Source organism: Lagenorhynchus albirostris, chromosome 16 (assembly GCF_949774975.1).
Source record: "Lagenorhynchus albirostris chromosome 16, mLagAlb1.1, whole genome shotgun sequence".
Lineage (NCBI taxonomy): Eukaryota > Metazoa > Chordata > Mammalia > Artiodactyla > Delphinidae > Lagenorhynchus > Lagenorhynchus albirostris.
Genome location: NC_083110.1, coordinates 23853793 through 23881046, shown reverse-complemented (window position 1 = coordinate 23881046; position 27254 = coordinate 23853793). Strand labels below are relative to the sequence as shown.

Genomic DNA, 27254 nt, shown 5'->3' with positions numbered 1-27254 from the left:
GACCCGTGGTACAACATTAAATGCACCAACATTCACATTATAGGGATCCCAGAAGGAGATGAGAGAGAAAAGGGCCTGAGAAAATATTCGAAGAGATAATACCTGAAAACTTCCCTAACATGGGAAAGGAAATATTCACTCAAGTCCAGGATATGCAGAGTCCCATACAGGATAAATCCAAGGAGGAACACACCAAGACACATAGTAATCAAACTGACAAAAATTAAAGACAAAGAAAATATATTAAAAGCAACAAGAGAAAAGCAACAAATAACATGCAAGGGAACTCCCATAAGGTTATCATGATTTTTCAGCATAAACTCTGCAGGCCAGAAGCGAGTGGCATGATATATTTAATGTGATGAAAGGGAATAACTACAACCAAGAATACTCTACTCAGCAAGGTTCTCATTCGATTCAGTGGAGAGATCAAAACCTTTACAAACAAGCAAAAGCTAAGAATTCAGCATCACAAAACCAGCTTTACAAGAAATACTAAAGGAACTTCTCTAGACAGAAAAGAAAAGGCCACAACTAGAAAAAAGAAAATTCTGAATGGGGAAGCTCTCCGGTAAAAGCAAACATACAGGAAAGGTAGGAAATCATCCACACACAAATATGATATCAAAACCAGCATTCATGAGAAGAGGAGAGTACAGAGGCAGCATATTGGAAATGCACTGAAAATTAAGTGAGCAGTAACTTGAAATAATCTTGTATATATGTAGACTGCTATATCAAAACCTCATGGGAACTGCAAACCAAAAATCTACAATAGATACACACACACAAAAGAAAACAATCTAAACACAACAGTAAAGACTGTCATGAAATCACAAGAGAACAAAAGAGGAAGGGAAGAAAAAAGACCTACAGAAGCAAATCCAGAACAGTTAACAAAATGGCAATAAGAACATACTTATAAATAATTACCTTAAATATAAATGGATTAAATGCTCCAACCAAAAGACACAGACTGGCTGAATGGATACAAAAATAAGACCCGGATATATGCTGTGTACAAGAGATCCACTTCAGACCTAGGGACACATACAGACTGACAGTGAGGGGATGGAGAAAGGTATTCCATGCAAATGGAAATCAGAAGAAAGCTGGAGGAACAATATTCACATCAGACAAAATAGACTTTAAAATAAAGACTGTTACAACAAGAGACAAAGAAGGATACTACATAATGTTCAAGGGATCAATCCAAGAAGAATATATAACAATTGTAAGTATATATGCACCCAACATAGGAGCACCAAATATATATGGCAAACACTAACAGCCATAAAAGCAGAAATCTACGGTAACACAGTAATAGTGGGAGACTATAACACCCCACTTTCATCAATGGACAGATCATCCAGACAGAAGATCAATAAGGAAACAGGTCTTAAATGACTCATTAGACCAGATGGACTTAATTGATATTTATAGAACATTCCATCCCAAAGCACCAGAATACACATTCTTCTCAAGTGCATATGGAACATTCTCCAGGATAGATCACATCTTGGGCCACAAATCAAGCCTTGGTAAATTTAAGAAAACTGAAATCACATCAAGCATCTTTTCTGACCACAATGGTATGAGATTAGAAATCAGCTACAAGATAAAAATCTGTAAAAAGAACACAAACACATGGAGGCTAAACAATATGTTACCAATCAACCAGTGGATCACTGAAGAAATCAAAGAGGGAATAAAACAATACCTACAGACTAATGACAACCAAAACACAATGATCCAAAACCTATGGGATGCAGCAAAAGCAGTTCTAAGAGGGAAGTTTGGAGCAATACAATCTCACCTCAGGAAAAAAGAAAAATCTCAAATGAATAACCTAGCCTTATAACTAAAGCAACTAGAGAAAGAAGAACAAACAAAACCCAAAGTTAATAGAAATCATAAAGATCAGACCAGAAATAAATGAAATAGCCATGAAGGAAACAATAGAAAAGATCGATGAAACTAAAAGCTGGTTCTTTGAAAAGATAAACAAAATTGATAAACCTTTAGCCAGACTCATCAAGAAAAAAAGAGAGGGCTGAAAAAAATAAAATTTGAAATGAAGAAGGGCAGTTACAAGGGACACCACAGAAATACAAAGGATCATAAGAGACTACTACAGGCAACTATATGGCAATAAGATGGACAAGCTAGAAGAAATGGACAAATTCTTAGAAAGGTATAATCTCTCAAGACTGAACTAGGAAGAAACAGAAAATATGAACAAACCAATCACAAGTATTGGAATTGAAACTGTGATTTAAAACATCCAACAAGGGACTTCCCTGGTGGTCCAGTGGTAAAGAATCTGCCTTCCAATGCAGGGGACACAGGTTTGATCCCTGGTCGGGGAACTAAGGTCCCACATACCACGGGGCAACTAAGCCTGCATGCCACAAACACTGAGCTTGTGCAACTCAGTGAGAGAGTCTGCGTGCTGCAAACTACAGAGCCCATGCGCTCTGGAGCCTGCACGCCACAGCTACAGAGCCCACATGCCCTGGAGCCCACATGCCACAACTAGAGAGAGAAAACCTGCACATCACAACTAGAGAGAAGCCTGCATGCCACAACTAGAGAGAAGCCCATGCACCACAACTAGAGAGAAGCCTGCGTACTGCAATGAAAACCCCGTGCCTCAACGAAAGATCCCACGTGCCACAATTAAGGCCTAACACAGCCAAAAACATTAAGAAAATAAATAAATTTTTAAAAAATCCAACAAAGAAAAGTCTAGGATCAGGCTTCACAGGAGAATTCTATCAAACATTTAGAGAAGAGTTAATACCTATCATTCTGAAACTCTTCCAAAAACTGCAGAGGAAGGAGCACTCCCAAGCTCATTGTATAAGCCTACCATCAGCCTGATACCAAAACCAGACAAAGATACCACAGAAAAAGAAAATTATAGGCCAACATCACTGATGAACATAGACACAGAAATCCTCAACAGAATACTAATGAACCGAATCCAACAATACATTAAAAGGATCATATACCATGATCAAGTGGGAGTTATCCCAGGGATGCAAGGATTTTTCAATATCCACAAATCAATCAGTGTGATACACCACATTAAGAAATTGAAGAATAAAAACCATATGATCATCTCAATAGATGCAGAAAAAGCTTCTGATAAAAGTCAACACCCATTTATGATAAAAACTCTCCAGGGACTTCCCTGGTGGTCCAGTGGGTAAGACACTGTGCTCCCAATGTAGGGGACTGGGGTTCAATCCCTGGTCAGGGAACTAGATCTCACACTCATGCCTCAATTAAGAGTTTGCATGCCACAGCTAAGAGTCTGCATGCTGCAACTATGAAGTCTGCATTCCACAACCAAGAAGGTCCCACTGCTGCAACTAAAAAGATCCCACATGCTGCAACAAAGATCCCACATGCTGCAATGAAGATCCCATGTGCCACAACTAAGACCCAGTGCAGCCAAAATAAATAAATAAATAATAAAATAAATACGGAAAAAAACCTCTCCAGAGGGCTTCCCTGGTGGCACAGTGGTTGAGAGTCCTCCTGTCGATGCAGGGGACACGGGTGTGTGCCCTCCGAGAAGATCCCACGTGCCGTGGAGTGGCTGGGCCCTTGAGCCGTGGCCGCTGAGCCTGTGCGCCCGGAGCCTGTACTCCACAACGGAAGAGGCCACAGCAATGAGAGGCCCGCGTACCACAAAGAAAACCTCTCCAGAAAGTTGGCATAGAGGGAACTTACCTCAACATAATGAAGACCGTATATGACAAACCCACAGCTAACAACATTCTCTCAGTGAAAAGCTGAAAGCGTTTCCTCTAAGATCAGGAACAAGACAAGGACGCCCACTCTCACCACTTTTACTCAACATAGTTTTGGAAGTCTTAGCTATGGTAATCAGAGAAGAAAAAGAAATAAATGGAATCCAAATTGGAAAAGGAGAAGTAAAACTGTCACTGTTTGCAGATGACATGATACTCTACATAGAAAATCCTAAAGATGCTACCAGAAAACTACTAGAGCTCATCAGTGAATCTGGTAAAGTTGCAGGATACAAAATTAATGCACAGAAATCTGTTGTATTCCTATACACTAAAGTTCCTATACAACAGAAGTTCAGATAGAGAAATTAAAGAAAAAATACCACTTACCATTGCATCAAAAAGAAGAAAATACCTAGGAATAAACCTCCCTAAGGAGAACAAAGACCTGTACTCTGAAAACTATACAGACACTGATGAAAGAAATCGAAGATGACAGAAACTGATGGAAAGATCTACCATGTTCTTGGATTAGAAGAATCAATATTATCAAAATGCCTATACTACCCATGGCAATCTATAGATTCAATGCAATCCCTATCAAACTACCAAAGACATTTGTCACAGAAAAACAACAAAAATTTAAAAATTTGTATGGAAACACAAAAGACCCCGAATAGCCAAGGCAATCCTGCGAAAGAAAACCGAAGCTGGAGGAATCAGGCTCCCTGACTTCAGACTACACTACAAAGTTACAGTCATCAAAATAGTATGGTTCTGGCACAAAAACAGAAATATAGATCAATGGAACAGGATATAAAACCCAGAAATAAACCCACGCACCTAAGGTCAATTAATCTATGACAAAGGATGCAAGAATATACAATGGAGAAAAGACAGTCTCTTCAATAAGTGGTGCTGGAAAACTGGACAGCTACATGTAAAAGAATGAAATTAGAACACTCCCTAACACCATACACAAAGATAAATTCAACATGGGTCAAAGACCTAAATGTAAGGTCAGACACTATAAAACTCTTAGAGGAAAACACAGGGAGAACACTCTTTGACATAAATTACAGCAATATCCTTTTTGATCCACCTCCTAGAGCAATGAAAATAAAAACAAAAATAAGCAAATGTGACCTAATTAAACTAAAGAACTTTTACACAGCAAAGGAAACCATAAACAAAATAAAAACGCAACCCACAGAATGGGAGAAAATATTTGTAAATGAAGCCATTGGGAAGGGATTAACCTTCCAAATATACAGACAGCTTATGCAGCTCTATATTAAAAAAACAAAACAAAAAAAACCTCCCCAAACAACCCAATCAAAAATGGGCAGAATATCAGACAGACATTTCTCCAAAGAAGAAATACAGATGGCCAAAAAGCACTTGAAAAGGTGCTCAACATCTCTAATTATTAGAGAAATGCAAATCAAAACTACAATCAGGGGGCTTCCCTGGTGGTGCAGAGGTTAAGAATTTGCCTGCCAATGCAGGGGACACAGGTTCGAGTCCTGGTCTGGGAAGATCCCACATGCTGCGGAGCAGCTAGGCCCATGAGCCACAACTACTGAGCCTGCAAGCCACAACTACTGGGCCCATATGTCACAACTACTGAAGCCCGCGTGCCTAGAGCCCATGCTCCCCAACAAGAGAGGCCACCACAATGAGAAGCCCACATACTGCAGCGAAGAGTAACCCCCACTCGCCGCAACTAGAAAAAGCCCGCATGTAGCAACGAAGACCCAATGCAGCCAAAAATAAAATAAATAAATAAATTTTAAAAACGAAGAAACAAAACTACAATCAGGTATCACCTCACACCAGTTAGAATGGCCATCAAAAAGCCTACAAACAATAAATGCTGGGGAGGGTGTGGAGAAAAGGGAACCCTCCTACACTGTTGGTGGGAATGTAAATTGATGCAGCCACTATGGAGAACAGAATGGGGGATCCTTAAAAAACTAAAAATAGAGCTACCATATGATCCAGCAATCCTACTCCTGGCCATCTATCCGAAGAAAACCGTAATTCAAAAAGATACATGCACCCCTGTGTTCATTGCAGAATTATTTGCAATGGCCAAGACATGGAAGCAACCTAAATAGCCATCGACAGAAGAATGGATAAAGACGATATGGTACATATATACAGTGGAATACTCCTCAGCCATAAACAAGAATGCAGTAATGCCATTTGTGGCAACATGGATGGACCTAGAGATTATCATACTAAGTGAAGTAAGTCAGACAGAAAGACAAATATCATATGATATCACTTACATGTGGAATCTAAAAAATGATACAAATGAACTTATTTACAAAATTGAAACAGACTCACAGACTTCAAAAACATACTTATGGTTACCAAAGGGGAAAGGTGATGGGGGAGGGATAAATTAGGAGTTTGGGATTAACAGATATATACCAGTCTCTATAAAATAATCAACAAGGACCTACTGCATAGCACAGGGAACTCTACTCAATATTCTGTAATAACCTATATGGGAAAAGAATCTGACAAAGAATGGATACATATATTTGTATAACTGAATCACTTTGCTATATACCTGAAACTAACACAACATTGTAAGTCAACTATACTCCAATATAAAATAAAAATTAAATTAAAACAAAGTATTGAAGAGGTAAAAAAAAAAAAGAACTATGTGTGGACAATTTCACTCTGATATTTTTAGAAACTAAAGCAAAAGGGAAAATCTACTGTCATTTGATTTTCATTTTTCAACAACAGAACAAAAGGACACGGAAAAGTTTGTAAAAATGGTTATTTTCCTCCCTTGGCTTAAATGTCCCCTCTGTAAAATAAAGACATTAGGCAAGGTTAAAAAAAAAAAAAAAAAAAAGCGTCTTCATTCCCCCAACTAAAAGCTATCTTTTGAGGGTCAGAGAAACTATGCCCCAGAGTTTAGGGGACTTGAGCAATACTGTACCACAATCAGGGCCAAACGAGCAGCAGTGCCCGTGAGTTCTGACTCACAGTCCAGTTCCCTAGCCACAGGGGCACAGCACTTTTCCTGGGCACCAAGAAGTGTCCTGGGCCTGCTGAGTGGCAGAGGGCCACCTCGGAAGGCCAGGGGCAGGGGCTCACCGATCAGCGTTATCGCTGAAGAAGTAGTTGACTTCCCCGAAGGTGCCCACGTCATCGTCTGTTGCCTGCAAAGGTAAGAAAAAGAAGTCATTACTGCCAGAACCAGCCGAGGCTCCCGATCTCAGCAGGAAACGTCCACAGCAAACCCATGCTTCCCCCCACACAGCTCCTCAGGCCCAGGCCGAATTTTCTAGAGCCATGCTGTGCAATAAGGTTTTCACCAGTCACAAACGGCGATTTAAATTAATCCTGGAGCACACAGTTCCGGAGGATCAGTCTTCTACCTAAATCTCCAACTTTGCGAAATCTCCCTTCCTGGACTCATGTCAGACATTCTCTGTAGATGCTCAGAGGGCTTGGGGGAGAGACCCTAGACCTGTGGCTTGGGGTCGTCACAACTTGTAGGTTTACAAAATATCTCAAACAAAAGCGGGGGTGGGTTCAACCATCTGGTGGCCTCCTCCGGCGACTCTCCTCCAGTCCCCAAAGCCTCCAAGTCAGATGTGGTACCCGGTAGGGGAGGCCTCTTGGGTGGATTTCTAGTGTTCCCCCTTCTTTAACCCGGGGAATAATCCACTGCGTGTACCAAGCAGACTATCGTCTGGTTGGCAACCTCTTCTGCTGGAAACAGTCTGCTGCCCACCCCCACCCATCTTTTGGCATCCCTCTCTGCTTGAACAAGTGGTCCAAGTGGGACCTAGTCCCGTGACCTCAGGGACTAGGCTGGGAGTGGTCCCTGACCTCAGCAGGGGCCTATTAGAATCCTTTCCTGGGATTCTTCTTATTGTTGCTGGGGATAAAAGCTTTCCTCTGGGGCAGTGAAGCTGGGACGATGTGAAGTGGGAGTTGCTAGATGTGTAGGGACGATGAAGACAGGGGCTGATCTTGGTAGTTCTAGAGTCCTGAATCTGACATCCCTTCCCACCTCAGTTTGGTTTGTGAGTTCAACAAGATCTCTTTTATCCAGGCTGGTCCAAGTTGGCTTTCTATCACCTACAGTCAAAAGAGACTGGAGCGAGAGTGGCCTGCCTCATGCCTGATGATGATGGCAACAATGGTGGCCACTGCCAGCCTGCACTCGATCATATATTTTACATTGTCAAAGGGCATCCAGGTCTATTAAGACCTCATTTTATCCTCACAACTGTCACAACATGATGAGGAAGGCACACATTTCTACCCATCACACAGATCACAAAACTGAGGGCCAGACCACAGTGAGGTCTGGTGTGACCCTGTCACCACTCTAGGTCACGAGCAGGTTCAAGCAGAGTGGGGCAGAACCTGCGATCCCTACTCCCATCCCAGGGTTCCTTCCTTTAGGCCACCTACGTGGGGCCCCTCTCCAACCCCTCCCTTGTCCAGGACATTAGTAGTTATAGTAGAGGCTTGGCTTTTGCAGCTGGAACCTCTGGGCTTCTGCATTGTCGCTGGCATGGTTACAGTCCACAGTGCAGACTAAGTGACACCATTCATGCATTCATTCAATAGTTACTCAGTAAGCGTGTACTCTGTGCCAGGCACTGTGACCTCTGCTCCCTCCCAGGCCAGGCCCTAGAGCTGGGCAAACTGCTACCTGCCACCAGAGCCTGGAGGGAAAGGCCTTGGGCTGACCTTGGGGTGTTTGACACTCAGGGCTTCTCTAAGATCACAACTGGATAAAGGTTCTGCTGCTAAAAATATGTTTCAATACCTACTTTTGTTTATTTTTTAGCTTTGAGGTATAATTGACAAATTATTTTATAACTTTATTATACAATAAAATTATTATGATAATATATTATATTGAGGTATACTTGACAATGGAAAGGATTCCCACTATTGAGTTAATTAACCACCCATCACCTCACAGATTTACTCTTTTGTTACTTGTCTGGTGAGAACACTTAAGTTCTGCTCTCTCAGCAAATTTCAATGGTACGGTACAGTGTTATCAACTATAGTCACCATGTTATACATTAGATCCTCAGACCTTATTCATCTTATAACAAAGTTTGTACCCGTTGATCAGCCTCTCCCTATTTCCCCCTGCTCAATACCTCGGTACTAGGTATTTTTTGAGGTTCCTTTTAAAGTTCTTGGATTCTGTGAAATCTATTCCATTCTGTGTTCTTTACGATAAACCCGAATTTCAAGAAAACGCCAATTTGAGTCCAGTATTTTGAATTCAGGAAGGCAGAGAAGTAAATGATATATTCCAAATGATTTAAATGAAAAAGTGTTTCTATCCAAAGGGTTAAGATCTCATTTATCCAGAAAACTTGGTTATCCAGAAGGAAGCCAATTCCAGGGGCTGTGGCAGCCTGCTTTTAAGGACAGGCTCTTGTACACACTGTTCCATTCAGTCCCCACTGTGTTCAGCAGACGTGTGGACCTCTGTCTTCTCACCGCCCTGGCCAGGCTCCAAGAGCATCACAGGTTGTCGGGGGACGCGTGTATAATAAATGGAAAGGTAAACGCCGAGCTATGTAACCCACCCTCTAACCCAGGACCGATTCCAGGGCAGACCGTCCCCCGTGCCCTGAGCCACTCCTCCCGACACCTGCATTTATCGACTCCTCACACTTATCACGTATTGTATCTTCATAATGACCCTATGACGTAGGTGCTATTATTACTACCACCCCCAATTTACAGATGGGGAAACTGAGGCACAGAGAGTGAACAGCTCACCCAAGGCTTCACAGCTGAAAGAGCGGCAAAGTTAGGATTTGAACCCAGTGCCGGCTAGTCACATCCTTCGCCTCAACGTGTTCTTGCTTCTAAACCAAGAAGAGAACTTGTTCTCAGAAGGAATGGTTATTCCAGGGCACAGGAGACCAAAACTTCTCATAATAAGCCCACCTCTCTCCTCCCCTTTCAGGGACGAGAGAAGGCGGGGAGGCACCCATAAGTCCCCTTTCATTCCACCAAGAAATGATCACCGCCACACATGGTATTACTAGACTATAATAACTGCAGCTCAGTCTAGGGAACAGCTGACCAGATGTCATCAAGCCCCTTGGTGAGGGGTGAGTGTAATGTAAAGACCCTAGCTCCAGGTCAGAGTCAGCAGCCCAGGTCACCGTGCGACCAGACAGCAACCTCCTGGGGCCTCGGCATCCTCATTTGTCCAAGGAAAGGGTTTGGGGAAGCAAAGAGGGTAGGGCCGCATCTGCCAGGCTCACCTCCCAGCCTGGACAGTGCCTGACACGTGGCAGGTGCTTCAAAAATGCTTGGAAAACGAAGGAACCAATTCTAGTAAGAAGGGGGTGGTGGAGAGATGGGGGCAAAAGCGAGGAGAGCGGATTCTAAGGGAAAGGGAGGGGCGAAAAGAAGGAGCGAGGGAAAAGGAGGGGAGAGGCTAGGAGGGGCAGAGGGGTCAGCAGAGTGGGCTGCGCCAAGCCACAAGGGGGGTTCCTGCCCCTGAAGGTCGCATCGGGACCCTGGGGACAAGCCCTCCACGTCTATGTGCCCTATGGAATTGCACTCGGACTCTTAGGGTGGGAAGGACCCCCGAGGTCCCCCTGTCCAGTCCTCTTCACCCTGAGGCTCAGGGAAGTTAGGTGACGAGCCCCTGGGAACAAGACAGAACTGCCTTCTCTCTCCAGGCAGATGCTGGCCTCTACCACCCCCGCTGAGTCCCCACTCCCTCCCCGAGTGGACTGAGCACAGCCATGGTTCCCACGGTGACCCCTCTCCCCGGGGGCCTCTTGCTGCCCGCCCAGGCCGCCGATGCTAACCGGGGAAGATTTGTGAGTCCTTTAGTGCCACCGTCTAATGACCGTATGAAATATGTATGCCTGGTGAAGAGGAGAGGGAGAACTTTCATTTTTCACGTGCACGAAGCAGAATAATATGGCAGGCTGTGCGCCTGCCAGGGTGGGAGCGGCCAGCACAACACAAAGGGCCTGGTCAGGGCGCTCCGGCCAGCGCCAGGCTGCTGCAGGGCCTGATAGGGCCCTGCGCCCAGAGAAGGCAGCAAATCTGCCCACTAGGCGGCCCTGCTGAAGGCCCTCCTCCTTTACATGCATTCTCAGCCCTGTACTTGGGCCTTTGCTGCCAGCTCCGGCCTCATCTCCAACCACGTGCAGGCTGGACCGTGTGCGGCTCCCGGGCCTGACCGGCTCTGCTCACGCTGCGCCCTCTGCCGGATCGCCTCCTTCCTCTCCCACCTGGCTCACCCACTCCTGTCCTCCTGGCTCCCCAACGTTGGGTTAGGGCTCCACCCTGCTGGAGGCATTCCCAGCTGTGACCGCTCTGTGGAGCTGGAGCTGTGGGCTGATGTGTTTCCCACCCCAGGAGGCTGCGGATCCCCGAGGCCAGGGTGGGACACGGGGCCTGGACATCAGGGTGGCTCAGGAAAGCTCCTATATCCGTCATCTACAGGTACACCTGCGTCCACATCCACACCACATAGGTACGTATACTGTTTCATTTTGACCACACGCATACGTGGCAAGTACTGTTAGAACCCTCTCCTCCCTGTCTGTAACAAACAAGGAATCAGAGGCAGGATGATAAGGAACTCTCCCAAGACTTCACAGCTGGTAAGAGCCAGAGCTGGCCTCCAGATCCCTGTGTTGAAAACCGTTTAGCAGCTTGTGACACACGCCCTCGGAGCAGCGTCCTGTGGAGGCCTAGGAGCCGCTTGGCCGTGCTGGCCAGCCCAGTAGGGGGCGCTGCCGGGGCCTGCTCCACTACCCACCCTGCAACCTGTCCCACCCAGGCAGGTCTCTGTCCCAGCCCCACTCTGCTTGTTACAGCACTTTTCACAACAACCTCCTTCCCAGGACCTGCTTTGCTCCTAAGCAACTGAAAAATCAACAGATGAATCACGTGCCAAACAGACAGTGACCCTCGGGCCCACTTTAGGAAGGAGGGTTTGAGAAGTGACCTGTGCAGAGAGAACAAATGTCCTCCTCAGGCCATGAACACCCTTCCTCCTGCCACGTTCTGGGATGTTCTGTCTCCGTGCAGGGTCACTTCCGGGATCTCGCTGCTGCTGGCCCCCTCTCTGATGCCTCTGTGTCCCCGTTACTACTCCACCTGGGCTAGAATCTCACCCACAGGTACACACTAGCACATTTTGCCACTTGCCATGACTCTCATAAGATGCCCAGGTGTAAGAAGTCAAAACCAATGGCTACAATGATCTTCCTCTGCTCAAAGACCTTCAATGGCTCCCCACTGCTGCTGAATTAACTTCAGACCGGCGCCTGTCGTCAAGGCTCTGCAGAGCCTGGCTGGCCTTGGCGATTTTGTACCCATCTCTCCCTGATGCACCCAAACTGCCCCCTCATTGCCTGGTTGCATCATCCCTTCATTCCGTAACTGCTGCCCACCCCTCCAAATGCCCCCTCCCTTAGGGAGCTCCCTGGCTGCTTCCTGTTCTTGACCTGAGAGCCCCTGGCTGGACCTGTTTTAGAATACTCAGCAGTCTGCTGTCCCTGAAACCTGCTTTGCGTATGCCCCGTTCCCTCCCCTTGACGGACAAGTCTGTACCTAACTTATTTTTGTATACTGTGTTGTGCTTGGCACAGGGCTCAAAATCTTCGCCAAATTTAGTAAAATCTGGGATTTCCATTGCCAGACGCTGAGGGCCAGCATGACCTTCCTTCTGGGGGGCTAGTGCTCCCATCAGCAAACACCTTGGTGGGCCGTGAGCAGCCAGAGTGGGGCTCCTCAGGTGGCCCAGGAGGCAGGGCTGGGGTTTATAAAGCACCTCCAGTAAGTCTCCCAAGCTCAGGTCTCTCATCCAAGCTCCCTACTGGCTAAACCTTAGAGGCAGGTGGGATGGGGGGTGGGGGGAACACTCACTGAACAGCCCTCACGGCCAGCCTGCAGGCAGGTGCAGAGCAGGTGAGAAGGGCAGCGTGGGCGTGGAGGGGCAGATGGGGGGCGCCTGGCACACCACAGAAAGAACCTTCACCAAGATGATGATCAGACTCGCGCTCAGTCGCGTGCTCAGTAAATACTTTGAGCTTTTCCAACGTGCCAGCTACTGTGCCTGGCTCTGAAGCCACAGCCATCAGCATGGCAATGCCCTTGCTGGAATGTGACTGACGATCAGAAAGGGGAGACAGACAATAATGGAGGAGAGAAATAGCTAAATGACAATTTCAGACAGTGGTAAGAACTGTGGGGAAACACAGCAGAAAATGGGCTAGCAGGTGACTGGGTTGCTATCTCAGGTTGACTAGCCCTGGAGAAGATCTTTGGCACAGTGTATCTGGGTCTACAGGACAGTCACTGGCTGGACACCGAGAAGCCTGGGAGGTCCTGGTGAGAACCGCTCTCACTGAGGCCCGGAGGCGGCTCAGACGTCTCTGTCTCCCCCAGTGGAAGCGTCTGCAGCCCAGGAAGACCAGCCGGCGGGTCAGCACCTGTCCCCGCGGTCAGCTCGTGGGAGAGGGTGCCGCCGGGACTGGCTGCTGCCCAGCGCCTGATTTATAAGGCCTCTCCTCCGATTCTCCTCAACACCGGCATTACCAGCAAAACTAATTCCCTCATTTGGGCCTTTATAATTGCATCCGCGAGTGCTTATTTCTGTGATGGACAATGCCGGCAAAAGTGTAATTTTCTTCTGCTGACAAAAAAGAAAAAAATAAATACACACGGTGGGGGGGAAAATTCCAAAGGTTAAGACAAGGTGAGCCTGCAGTGGAGGAATAGGCAGATCCCCAGACCAGCCAGGCTCATGTCAGAAACGTCCGACTTTCCCCTGGCTATACAGGGTGGGAGGGGCTCAAAGGACCCCCTGCCATTTCCCTTTGAGCACTTACTCACAGTGTCAGGCACTGTGCCCAGTATTTCTCATGCTTTAGTTCACTCTATCTTCCCAAAAGTCCTACGGGAAGGACTTTCGGGAAGGAATAGAAATTATTTCTATTTTACAGATGGAGGGAACTGAGGCTCAGAAAGGTCAATCAACTTGCCCAAGGTCAAACAGCCACGGTACCAGGACATGAACCCAATACAGTCAACTGCAAGGCAGGTGCTCTCAAACACTCCCCTCCCCCATTGGTGGGGCTGGAGGAGGGGCGTCCTCCTGCAGTTTGAGAGCTCAGCCATGGGATCCAGGGTGCTCCTACCAGGTCACTGTACTCACCCCGTAGATGAGGCCCCAACAGGCAGTCTTTTCCTTCTTGTCACAGGCTCTGCCCCCAGCCTCTGCCTTGAGCGGGTGGGCTCCAGCGATTCTGCTTGTGCTCGTAAGCAAAGGATGCAGGGGTCGCTGGATGTCATTTCCCAGGACGCAGGCCCTTAGCCAAGATCCTTCATCCTCAAAGGTTCCCCCCAATCCCATCCCACCCAAGCTTGGTCATGGTGTGTGCAGGTGGCTCAGGGCCTAGACTGGGGGAGGCTGTCACCTGCTAAAGGCCGGGGCCGGCTGGCTGGCTGTGGGCACCCTTCTGACCCTTGCAGGGCTCTTCACCCAGCACCCTGTGGATATAGCTCTTCCTTCAACTTGGATGCCAGGGCTCTATGCTCAGCCCAGCTCCCTGCCCTCTGATGCTCATCACAACATCTCATGCCCACTCCCAGGAATCCACCATTTCAACAGCGATCAGGTCCTCTTGTCTCTTTGCTCCTCCCAAGAGCCCCCTTCTGACCCAGCCTGTTCTGACAATGAACAGTGGCCATCTCTCACCGTCTTCCATTCATTTGCCCTGAACCAGGGGCCTCCCTTACAGGTTATCTGCCTTGCCGACACACCATCCCCATGGATCCCTGCACCTCCCTGTTGTCCCTCGTCATGGCCTTGCAGACGCCCATCTGCTGACATTGGGCCTTATGCCCCGACCTGACCCCCACCTGCTCTGGCCTCCTGCTGGGTCTGCCGCCAACTGCTGCTCGTCGGATGCCGCTGCTGCACTCTGGCTCCCTGATCCCCTCCCTGGGCCAGACGCCCTCCTCTCTCAGGTTTCTAAACACCCTGTACCCTTCTTTTTGGCTAGAAAGTCCTGCCCTGTGTCTTCTTTTGTCTACCTGTGCCCTCTCGCTTCCCTACCTACTTCTCTCTCTCTTCACACACACACACACACACACACACACACACACACACACACACACACACACACACACACACACACACACACACACCCCCTCTCTCTCTCTCTCTCTTCCTCTCTGTGTCTCAGGCAGCCCCCAATACCTCCCTGTCCCACCCCCACCCTCACATACTCTCACAGAAACCTTCTCTCTTTTCCTCTGTCTCAGGTGGACCCCAACCTGCTACGTACTCACATGCACATCTGCACCCACCCTCAGTCTCAAGCAGCCCCCACGCCCACCCGACCCTCAGCCCTGGGGGCCCCTCCACGCCCCTGCCCCAGCCACCTGTGCACCTCTCCCTGCAGGCCGGCAGCTGGCAGGCACACACTCAGTCACTCCCCACCGGCGTCCACACCCCCGTCACGCACGCTCGCCCGGATGCCCCACACGGGGCTTCTGCTCTGAAGCAAGGCGGACCCAGCTGCCTTCCCAGCAGCCCTGGGTCCCAAGCAAACGTGGCAGACAGCGGGCACTGGCGAGCAGTTCTGCTCCCGTGCACAAATCTGCAGAGAAGGGCACACGGTACAATTTGTTCAGGAAACAATAGCAATGTTTGACATGTCATAAGGATTGATGGAGCAGAAATTTACATGGGAGAATGCATTTTTAAACAGCTCCACGGAGCCCCAGTGCTTCACTGGTAGTGATTTCCACATTCATCATTCGCTGAGCTCCTCTGAATAACTCCTTAAACTACGTGAGATTAACTGCCCTCTTGCAAGCTCTGGGGAGGCCGGTGGGAGGCAGGAGGTACTCCTCTGGAGGAACCTGGTAGCCCGGAGGCTGGGGTGACCTCCACTTGGCCTGATTAGGCCCATGGGGCCCGGTCTTCTCCCCTGTTCCCACACTCCCTCCCATGCTGTGGACGAGTATTTCAGCTTCTCTCTAGGATGTGAGGTAGAAGCCAATGGCCAGGAAGTATCATCTGGACTGCCCCACACTTCCGGGCAAATGCTCGGTGTGTCAGTTTCCCTCATCGTCTCAGAAGGAAGCTATCTAATCTGAGTAGGAAGCCAGGGCTGATGGGTGAGGGCATGGTGAGTGCTGGGTGCGTAAAACAAGGTTTGGTTGGAAGCTGCTGCTCTGAGCACCTTCCTGGGAATCCCTGGTCAGGGGGGATGTCACACTCCTGGGAGAAGAAATGATAGCATCTGTAAGGAAATGTCTCCCATTGGACTTCGTGTAGGGATAAGAAGAGGAGTGCTCCAGGTGGGCAGTGGGACCAGGGAGTGAAGCAGAGGGTACAGGAGAGATCCCGGGGAGGCTGCGGGTCATAGGAAGAAAGGTGCATTCAGGAAAGCCCTTGGTCCTGCTCTCGGCCTTCTGAGTGTGCAGAAGGCCTTAGGACAAAAGGGTGCTACTGGGGAGGCTGGGGACAGAGACTCAGAGCACACGGTCAGGTGAGTCGCTGAGTGGGAGGGCAGTTAGGAAAGGGTGGGGACTCGGTGGGTGGTGGGGCTCCCTCACGTTCCATCGTGGACCTGGGGTGGATGGCCACCACTCCATCACACATGCCCATGCCGCATCACTCATCTGTCATAGTACTGAGTGCAGAGAAGGCCTCAGGATCTCTCTCAGCCCCACCTTCCCTATGGGAGTCAGCAAACAGTGGGATGTGAGTAAAGTCTCTCTGCTATGTCTGTTGGGCTCTCTGCCCCCGGAGGGTCAGAAACCTGCTTCTCCCTGGGAGGCACAGTACAAGACCAGGCACCAAAGGCCTCAAAAGGTTGTGTGGCTCTGTGTAGGGTCATGAAAATCCCTTCAAAATGGGAGCGTGAGATCTGGGTGCTGGTCCAGCTTCTGCCCAACCATCCAGCTGTGGGACTTTGAGGAAGACACTGGGCTTCACGGCCTATGTGCACAGCCTCCTGACCCATCTGCCCGCTCCTCCTCTGGTGCTAGCAGCCCATCCTCCACCAGGGCCAGAGGGGATGTCTGACCACACGAGACACCATTCTCCAGCTTAGAAGGCTCCCGGGGCATTGAAGACAAAGCCCAAACTGCTTGCCATGCCCCTGAGGCCTGATGTGGGCCAGCCTCTTTGGCCCCTGACCTCTCCTGGCCCATCTGCCAACAACTACAGTAACATCCACTCCAACCCTCAGTTTCCTCATCTGTAAAATGGGGCTAATAGTAGTACCTGTCTCATGGAGTTGGAGTGGGGATTTTAGAAGGTACTGAAGCAACGTGCCTTAGACCAGTGCCTGGCACATAGGAGCCGCTGTCTAAGTGGAGCCAGTTCTTGTCTTTCCACCCCTGATTCTAACCACTCACTGTTTCCAGTCCTCCGCAGACATGCTGCTGCTGAGCCCTCCCTCAGCCTGGCCCTCCCGCCTGGGCTGTGCCAGCAGCTGGCCGGGTGGAGGGGGAGGAGAAGTGGCACTGAGCCCTACCGGAGAGGGTGCTCCAATGCGGGCCTGACCTGAGCCCCGCCTATTGACGTGCCCTTCTGTGGCCGGGGAGGGACGAGAATTGGGCTGACAGGTGCACTCAAGGTGTGGGGTCCCCGGCTTGCTTGTTATTGCAGATACAGTGTTGTTCTTGGGCTCCTCCACCCCCCTTCTTTATTTCTATCTTATTTTAAAACCTGGAAATAAAAATTGATGGGGAGCAAATTGCTCTGGCCAGCGGCTCTGTGCTTAAAGCAGTTGTCACGGGAAAGCAATTACGGGATGTCGAGGGCTGTCGGGGTGGCCGCAGCTGCCTGCGTCCCATGCCTGGCACTGCCTGCCGGTCCCCAGGCCGGCTTGTAGGACGAGCATGGGGTCCCCCGGAGGCAGGGGGATAAGTGCAACCACTGCCTTGCTGAGTGTCAAGCTATGGGCCTGGCCTGGCACTGTGTGAGAAACGTGACACGGTTTGTCCCTAATCCTGCAAGCAACCAGCAAGATGGGGTCACAGCCCCATTTTACAGATAAGCAACTCCAGCTGATATGACTGCAAAACGAGTAACACAGCTCACTCTTGTTTAGTCCTTACTGGGTCCCAGGATTTATTCCAAGAAACCTACATGTATTGGCACATTTCATTTCCACTCCCACTCCATGAGATAAGTACTAATACTACCTCTGTCTTATGAGCGTGCAAAGTTCCCAGCTGGGGCAGAAGCTATTGGTGCCACACACGCCCCCGTGCCCACCTCCACACACCAGGGGCTGCTTTAGTGGAAGCGTCCATGCCCCTCTTGGCCCGTGAGCTTCCTTCTCAAAGGAGCAGTTGGAATGATGGGGTGTCCACATCCCCAGAAGCTGTCCCCACTCAATGGGGGCTAGGAGTCGATGGACCAATACCCCAGCCTCCTCGCCCTGAGCTTGGATAGCTCAGACACAGCCCTGCCGTTGATTTCCCAGCGGACAGAGCTCCAGAAGCGCCCGTGGTAGCCGGCTTCACGGCGCCCCCTTGAGTGACCTCGTCTCACCTCCCGCTCCCACCTGAGTTTCCTGGGGTCACCTCCCAAGTAAACTGCCGGTCCTTGAGTCCTTGTCTCAGGGTCTGCTTCTGGAGAGCCAGACCTTCGACACAAGCCTCAGGCTGGACACTGGACACGCAACGGTGAGCCTGGCAGTATGTTCCCAGCCCTCAAGGCACGCAGAGTGGCCAGTGGCTCAGGGATGGCTGTTAGCGGGCTCAGGGTCCTGCAGTTGGTCACCGGCAGAGCTGGGACTCGAACCCTCGTCTGTCTGACACTCGCACGCACAAATCAAAGAGGAAAAAAATCCCGCTCCTAGCCCTTCTACAATGCTGCCCCTTCTTTTATGCCATTGGATTTGAGGAAGACTCAACTGAGTGCCTTTAAAAAAAGAAAAATCACATCTGACCATCAAAGAAGAGCGGGATGCAGAAAGCCATTTTCCCGGGGATGCAGGAGGGTGGCCGGGGGTGAACGAGATGTTCACAGTCAGAAGGGTCTTGAGGCCTCTCTGGGGCCAGTTATCAGGCTGGGATTATGTGGTAGAGGATGAGAAGGGGAGGGTGCCAGAGAGATGTGGGGACAGACACTGCGGCCGAGCCTCAGTTAAGTGGGGCCTTGTGTGCAGAGGAGATGGAAGGAGGAAGAACAGACAGTCCAATCAGCCCCCTGGGGATGTAGCCAAACCATGGCTGGGAACACCTCCCCCCACTGCTGGACCTCACCACTGTATCCTTGCCTGGAGTCTGACCCCCTCCCTCTTCTTCCCTGCCCCCATGGGGTGCAACAGGCAGCTCCAGGCCTAGTGGAAAGGTGAGGAGAGGTACCTGGGTGGGGACTGGTCCCCACCCATGTGCCAGGACACATCCTCACTCAAGGTGACTTGGAGCCGGGTGACACGGCCCCCGTGCCTGCTGCCATTGGCGGGCTCCGATTGGGCCATCACGCGCAGCTCACTAATGAACCATATTGATTCCACATCCTCCTGTTGTCTCCCTAAATGGCAAGCCACACATCTGATAGATTAAATACCCACACAGTTGCCCGCCTGACATCTCCATCACTCCGCCTGCAGGTCCCTAAAGAATTTTACAGCCCCACAACGACAGAAGAAATTAAGGTCAAAGTCAGACAAAGGAACTATAAATCACCCGTGATCCTGAGACCAGCAGAGGGCTACAGCCCCAGGCCCTCACTCACATGGGCCAGTCCAGCCCAGGGCTTGACTGGTGAGACAATCAGATTTTGTGTATCAGCGCAGGCTGGCGAGGGCGTGCTGGGAGCATTCACGCCCGAGAAGCAGCCTCTGTCCACAGACATTTGGATTCACTCACTCCTCTGCCCATCCCGCCTCCGGTATTTAGAATGTTCTAACTCAGACTGAGAAATGCCCTGACAGGAGAGCAGCGTATCTCATTTATAAAGACTTGCTTCCCAAGGAGTTCAAAACATTCTAGCCACGTTGTTCTAAAAATGTCCCAGAATGGGGAGAGGGTCCAGCAGCCTTCTCTCCATAGAGAAACTGAGGTTCATGGAGGAAAGGGGTTTACCCAGGGTCCTTCAGCAACTTGAAGTCCCTGACCTTCTGACCCGAAGGTTGCAGGTCTTGTTACAATGGGAGCCTAAAGGGCTTTTTGTGTGTGTGTGTCCTGGTCCTGTTTCTCCTTTGGGCAGGGGGTACCCCCTACAGGTGGCTGGGCAGACAGAGGGGGGTCTGGGCCTTGGGTTCAGCTTGGACGTCAGTCGGCCAAGTTCAGTTTCCAACCTGTCATACCTCTTGGTCCCACAGTTTCACCAGGGGAGTCTCAGGGAGGGTTTCAGTCTTCATGAGGAGGCTGTGTTGCCTCATGGTGAAGGGGAAGGACGTTGGTATCCTAGAGACAAGGGTTCACGCCTCCGCTCTGCCCCCTCCACAGGTGTGACCTTTGGCAAGCAGCTAAGTACTCTGAATCTCAGGGCTCTCATCTATAAGATAAGGACACTAATTTCTACCTCACCGGGCTGTCATGGGGATTCGATGAGATAACACACAGAAGGGGGTCAGTTTGGCACCAGGCACTCAATACTAGTGCCTGTTATTTGTTTAGCACCTACTCCACATTAGGTGCTTTGCCAAGTCCTTTACATTATCCCCTTGAATCCCCACAACAAATGCATATGGAGCTATCATGATCACCGTTTTCCAAGAGAGGAAACTGAGGCACACACAGGTTATTTGGCAGAGACTTAAACATCTATACTCCCTTTCTCAGCTGAACAGAAACCATGCTTTTTAGGGGGTAGAACACTACCTGGCTAAAATACGACATTTCCCACCTTCCTTTGCAGCTAAGCACAGCCACACAACTAAGTTCTGGCCAACGAGATGAAAGCAGAAGTTTGCAAGGCATTTCCTTTGGAAGTCTCCTTAAAAGGAAATGAGAGTGCTTGGCCTCATTTTCTCCATTCTGCAGCTTGGAATCTGGATGTGAAGGCTGGAGCTCTAGCAACCATTTTGGATCATGGAGGTGAGGGCCATACTCTAGGAATGGTGAAGGAGAGAACCTGAAAGAAGCAGCCAAGGCTGCTTACCTCTAAACAGCTTTTAAATGTGAGAGAAATGCACTTTGATTTTGTTTAAGAAAAGATTTGGGGGGTTTGTGTTAGTGGTAGCTGTATTGAGTCATTGCCGATACAAGTAACCTATTCAAAGTCATAGGACTCAGAAATGGGTGAATCAGAATAAACGTGGATCGTGTAAGTCTGGAGGCTGGGGTCTTTACCACTCTGCCCCCTGTAGTGAGCACTTGAGAAACATGAGGTATCATTATCATCATCATTACATTAGGGGAGAAGTTTCCTTCTTAGGTTACCATACGTTAATTGGTCATAAAATCAATTTAGTGGGTCATGACTATCATTAAAAAAATAAAAAAGAAATCTAGTAGAATGAAACAGAAAATACTAGGGTGAAAACTGTAAGACATTGATGAAAGAAACTGAAAACGACACAAATAAATGGAAAGATATTCCATGGTCATGCACTGAAAAATTAATATTGTTAAAATTTCCACACTGCCCAAAGCAATCTACAGATTCAATGCAATCCCTATCAAAATTCCAATGGAGGGTTTCCCTGGTGGCGCAGTGGTTGAGAGTCCGCCTGCCGATGCAGGGGACACGGGTTCGTGCCCCCGTCTGGGAAGATCCCATATGCCGCGGAGTGGCTGGGCCTGTGAGCCATGGCCGCTGAGCCTGCGCATCCGGAGCCTGTGCTCCGCAAAGGGAGAGGCCACAATAGTGAGAGGCCCGCGTACCGCAAAAAAAAAAAAAAAAATTCCAATGGAATTTTTCACAGAAACACAGCAGACAATCCTAAAATTTGTGTGGAACCACAACAAACCCCCAATAGCCAAAGCAACCTTGAGAAAGAAGAACAAAGCTGGAAGCATCATGTTCCCCGATTTCAAACTACAAAACTATAGGAATCAAAACAGTACGGTACTGGCATAAAAACAGACACAGATCGATGGAACAAAATAAAGAGCCCAGAAATAAACCCATGTATATATGGTCAATTAATTCATGACAAGGAGCTAAGACTATACAAATGGGAAAGGACAATCTCTTCAGTAAATTGTGCTGGGAAAACTGGACAGCCATGTGAAAAAGAATGAAACTGGACCACTATCTTATACCATACACAAAATTAACTCAAAATGGGGATAGGGATCAAGATGGTGGAGGGGTAGGATGGGGAGCTCACCTTCTCCCGCAGAAACATTAAAAACACATCTACATGACATTTTTTTTTCTTAAATCCCATATATATGTGTTAGCATACGGTATTTGTCTTTCTCTTTCTGACTTACTTCACTCTGTATGACAGACTCTCGGTCTATCCACCTCATTACAAATAGCTCAATTTCATTTCTTTTTATGGCTGAGTAATATTCCATTGTATATATGTGCCACATCTTCTTTATCCATTCATCCGATGATGGACACTTAGGTTGTTTCCATCTCCGGGCTATTGTAAATAGAGCTGCAATGAACATTTTGGTACATGACTCTTTTTGAATTATGGTTTTCTCAGGGTGACAAAGCAAGAGAGAGGCATAGACATATATACACTACCAAACATAGCTTCCCACTAGCTATCTACCTTACGTTTGGTGCATAGCACAGGGAGATCAGCTCGGTGCTTTGTGACCGCCTGGAGGGGTGGGATAGGGATGGTGGGAGGGAGGGAGATGCAAGAGGGAAGAGATATGGGAACATATGCATATGTATAACTGATTCACTTTGTTATAAAGCAGAAACTAACACACCATTGTAAAGCAATTATACTCCAGTAAAGATGTAAAAAAAAAAAAAACACATCTACAAGTGGAACGATTCACACAGAACATCTACTGAATGACAGCAGAAGACCTCAGACTTCTGCAAGTCCATGTAACCATGTAACTCCATGTAACCAAGTAGGACAAGAGGAAAAAGAAAAAGAAAGGAATTGGTGACAGGGCTTGTGCCCCAGGCAGAGAGCTGTGAAGGAGGAAAGGTTCCTGCACCCTGGAGAGTCCCTGCATCAGCAGGTAGATCAGCCTGGATAGAGGGGAACTTCGGAGCCTAGGAGGAGAGCACAGCGACCAGTTTGCAGAAGGCAAAACAGAGAGTAACCTGCACTGTAACTTGCCGCCCTGCACTCCCCAGCCTCAGACGCTCATCTGTCGGTGTAGGTGGGGGCTGGGTGCTGAAGTGCAGGCTTCAGAGGTCAGACCCAGGGAGAGGACTGGGGTTGGCTTCACCAAGACAGCCTTAAGAGGCTGGACTGTGGCAACTAAGGGGGTACTTGGAAGAAGCCAGGGCCCACCAGAGAGGTGCCGTTATTGGGAGGGTGCATGAGGAGAGGGGCAGGATGACTGTAAGAGTTTCTTTCCCTGTGAGTATTCCCAGGCAACAGGACACCACCTACGGGAGCTCTGGGGTGGGGGGGTGCGTGAGTTGTTGCTTCTATTCTGGGCTCCAGAAGTGGGCACGGGCCACCGGTATGAGACCTGCAAGCAGGCACCAAGCGCTGCACTGCTATCCTGGGAGTGCGCAGAGAGCAGCCGCCCCTAGGAGACCCGTGAGCAGGTGCCAAGGGCTGCCCCACTGTCCCAGGAGTGTTCAGGGACCACTGCACCTGCACACCCCGTATCAAAGGGATAACGGCCAACACACGCTGAGGAAAGAGACAGCGAGCATCAAAACTAAAAGCAGCCCCTCAATTCTGAAAAAGATGGCAGAGTAGAAGGACTTGAGCTCACCTCCGCTCATGAAAACATCAAAATCACAACTAACTGCTGAACAACCATCAACAAAAAAGACTCGAACCTAACAAAAAAGATACTTTACATTCAAAGACAAAGTCACAATGAGACGGCAGGAGGGGCACTTTTGTGACAATCAAATCCCATACTGCCCAGGTGGGCAACCCACAAACTGGAGAATAATTATATCACAGAGTTTCTCCCACAAGAGTTAAAGTCCTGCCTGAGGGTCTGGCATCAGGAGGAGGAATCCCCAGAGCATTTGGCTTTTTTGGGGGGCGGGGGGGGGCTGTGCTGTATGGTTTGCAGGATCTTAATTCCATGACCAGGGATCAAACTCAGGGCCCTGGCAGTGAGAGTGCCGAGTCCTAACGACTGGACTGCCAGGGAATTCCCCAGAGCATTTGACTTTGAAGGCCAGCTGGGCTTGAGTGCAGGAGCTCCACAGGACTGGGGTAAAAAGACACTCCACTCTTGGAGGGCTCACACAAGGTTTCACATATACTGGGACCCAGCACAAAGCAGTGACTTTACAGGAGCCTGGGCTAGTTCTACCTATGAACCTTGGAGAGTCTCCTGGGGAAGTGGGGGTCAGCTCTGATTCACTGAGGGGACAAGGACACTGGTGGCAGAGGCCCCAGAGAATACTGATTGGCATGAGCTCTTCCACAATTCGCCATTTTGGCATCAAGACCTACAGCAGCCTACAGGCTCCACTGCTGGAATGCCTCAGGCCAAACAACCAGCAGGATAGGAGCACAGTCCCACCCATCAGCATGCAGGCTGCCTAAAGTTATACTGAGCTCACAGCCACCTCTAGACACAACCCTTGACATGGCCGTGCCCAATGGAGGGACAAGACTCAGCTCCATCAACCAGTGGGTAGGCACCAATCCCTCCCACCAGGAAGCCTACACAAGCCCCAGGACTAACCTCAACCATGAGGAGACAGACACCAGAAGCAAGAAGAGCTATGATCCTGGAGCCAGTGTAAAGGAGACCACAAACACAGAAAGTTAGACAAAATGAGATAGCAAAGAAATATGTTCCAGACAAAGGAACAAGATAAAAACCCACAAGAACAACTAAATGAAGAGGAGATAGGCAACCTACCTGAAAAAGAATTCAAAGTAATGATAGTAAAGGTGATCCAAGATCTTCAGAAAAAGAATGAAGGCACAGATTGAGAAGATACAAAAGTAGTTTAACAAAGAGCTAGAGATCTAAAGAACAAACAAACAGAGATGAACAATACAATAACTGGAATGAAAAATACACTAGAAAGAATCCATAACGGAATAACTGAGGCAGAAGAACAAATAAGTGAGCTGGAAGACAGAATGATGGAAATCACTGCCATGGAACAGAGGAATGAAAAGAAATGAGGACAGTTTCAGAGACCTCTGGGACAACATTAAATGCATGAACATTCACATTATAGGGGTTCCAGAAAGAGAAGAGAGACAGAACAAGCCTGAGAAAATATCTGAAGAGATTATACCCAAAAACTTCCCTAACATGGGAAAGGAAACACTCAAGTCCAGGAAGCACAGAGAGTCCCACATATGATAAACCCAAAGAGGCACATGCTGAGACACATATTAATCAAACTGACCAAAAATTAAAGATGAAGAAAAAATATTAAAAGCAACAGGGAAAAGCAACAGTATACAAGGGAATCCCCATAAGGTTATCAGCTGATTTTTCAGCAGAAACTCTGCAGGCCAGAAGAGAGTGGCATGATATACTTAAAGTGATGAAAAAGAAAAAACCTACAACCAAGAATGCTCTAACCAGCAAAGCTCTCATTCAGATTTGACAGAGAAATCAAAAGCTTAGACAAGGAAAATCTAAGAGAATTCAGCACCACAAACCCAGCTTTACAACAAATGTTAAAGGAACTTCTCTAGGTGCAAAAGAAAAGGCCACAACTAGAATCAAGAAAATTATGAATGGGAAAGCTCACTGGTAAAGGCAAACATAACGCAAAGGTAAGAAATCACACACACACAAATATGATATCAAAACCAGCAACTGTGAGAAAAGGAGAGTACAAATACAGGATATTGGAAATGCACTGTAAATTAAGAGACCAGCACCTTGAAACAATCTTGTACATATATAGACTGTTATATCAAAACTTCATGGGAACCACAAACCAAAAATCTACAATCCCCCCCAAAAATCTACACACACACAAAAGAAAAACCAATCCAAACAACACTAAAGATACACATCAAATCACAAGAGAACAAAAGAGGAAGGGAAAAAAAAGACCTTCAAAAACAAATCCAGGGGGCTTCCCTGGTGGCGCGGTGGTTGAGAGTCCACCTGCTGATGCAGGGGACGCGGGTTTGTGCCCTGGTCTGGGAGGATCCCACATGCCATGGAGTGGCTGGGCCCGTGAGCCATGGCCTCTGAGCCTGCGCACCCGGAGCCTGTGCTCCGCAACGGGAGAGACCACCACGGTGAGAGGCCCGCGTACTGCACCAAAAAAAAAAGAAAAAATCCCAAACAATTAACAAAATGGCAATAAGAACATATATATCAATAATTACCTTAAATAAAAATGGATTAAATGTTCCAACCAGAAGACACAGACCGGCTGAATGGATACAAAAACAAGACCCGGATATATACTGTCTACCAGAGACCCACTTTAGATCTAGGGACACATACAGACTGAAAGTGAGGGAATGGAAAAATGTATACCATGCAAATGGAAATCAAAGGAAAGCTGGAGGAGCAATATTCACGTCAGACAAAATAGACTTTAAAATAAAGACTATTACAAGAGACAAAGAAGGGCACTACATAATGATTGAGGGATCAATCCAAGAAGAAGACATAACAATTGGAAATATATATGTACCCAACATAGGAGCACCTCAATATATAAGGCAAATGCTAACAGCCATAAAAGGAGAAATCAGTAGTAACACAATAAAAATGGGGGACTTTAACACCCCACTTTCATCAATGGACAGATCATCCAGACAGAAAATCAATAAGGAAACACAGGCCTTAAATGACACATTAGACCACATGGACTTAACTGATATTTATAGAAGAGTCTATCCCAAAGCAGCAGAATACACTTTCTTCTCAAGTGCACATGGAACATTCTCCAGGATAGATCACATCTTGGGCCACAAATCAAGCCTTGGTAAATTTAAGAAAACTGAAATCATATCAAGCATCCTTTCAGACCACAATGCTATGAGATTAGAAATACACTACAAAAAAAAAAAAACTATAAAAAACACCAACACATGGAGGCTAAACAATAAGTTACTAAACAACAAATGGATCACTGAAGGACTCAAAGAGGAAATCAAAAAATACCTAGAGACAATTGACAATGAAAACACGATGATCCAAAACCTTGGGACACAGCAAAAGCAGTTCTAAGAGGGAAGTTTGTAGCAAGACAATCTTACCTCAGGAAACAAGACAGATCTCAAGTAAACAACCTAACCTTACAGCTAAAGCAACTGGGGAAAGAAGAACAATGAAAACCCAAAGTTAGTAGAAGGAAAGAAATCATAAAGATCAGAGCAGAAATAAATGAAATAGAGATAAAGGAAACAATAGAAAAGATCAATGAAACTAAAAGCTATTCAAAAGTTTCTT

The 27254-nt window shown here is 48.0% G+C and overlaps 1 protein-coding gene across 2 annotated transcripts in view; it reads right to left on the bottom strand.

Annotated features, from left to right (window-relative positions):
* Window positions 1–27254, bottom strand: part of CDH23 (cadherin related 23) — a 394527-nt gene that overhangs the window by 151720 nt on the left and 215553 nt on the right. For both annotated transcript variants that reach the window (XM_060125509.1, XM_060125510.1), the window contains one exon: window positions 6885–6949. In XM_060125509.1, the coding sequence (XP_059981492.1) occupies window positions 6885–6949 (65 nt within the window). The remainder of the gene's footprint in view (window positions 1–6884; window positions 6950–27254) is intronic.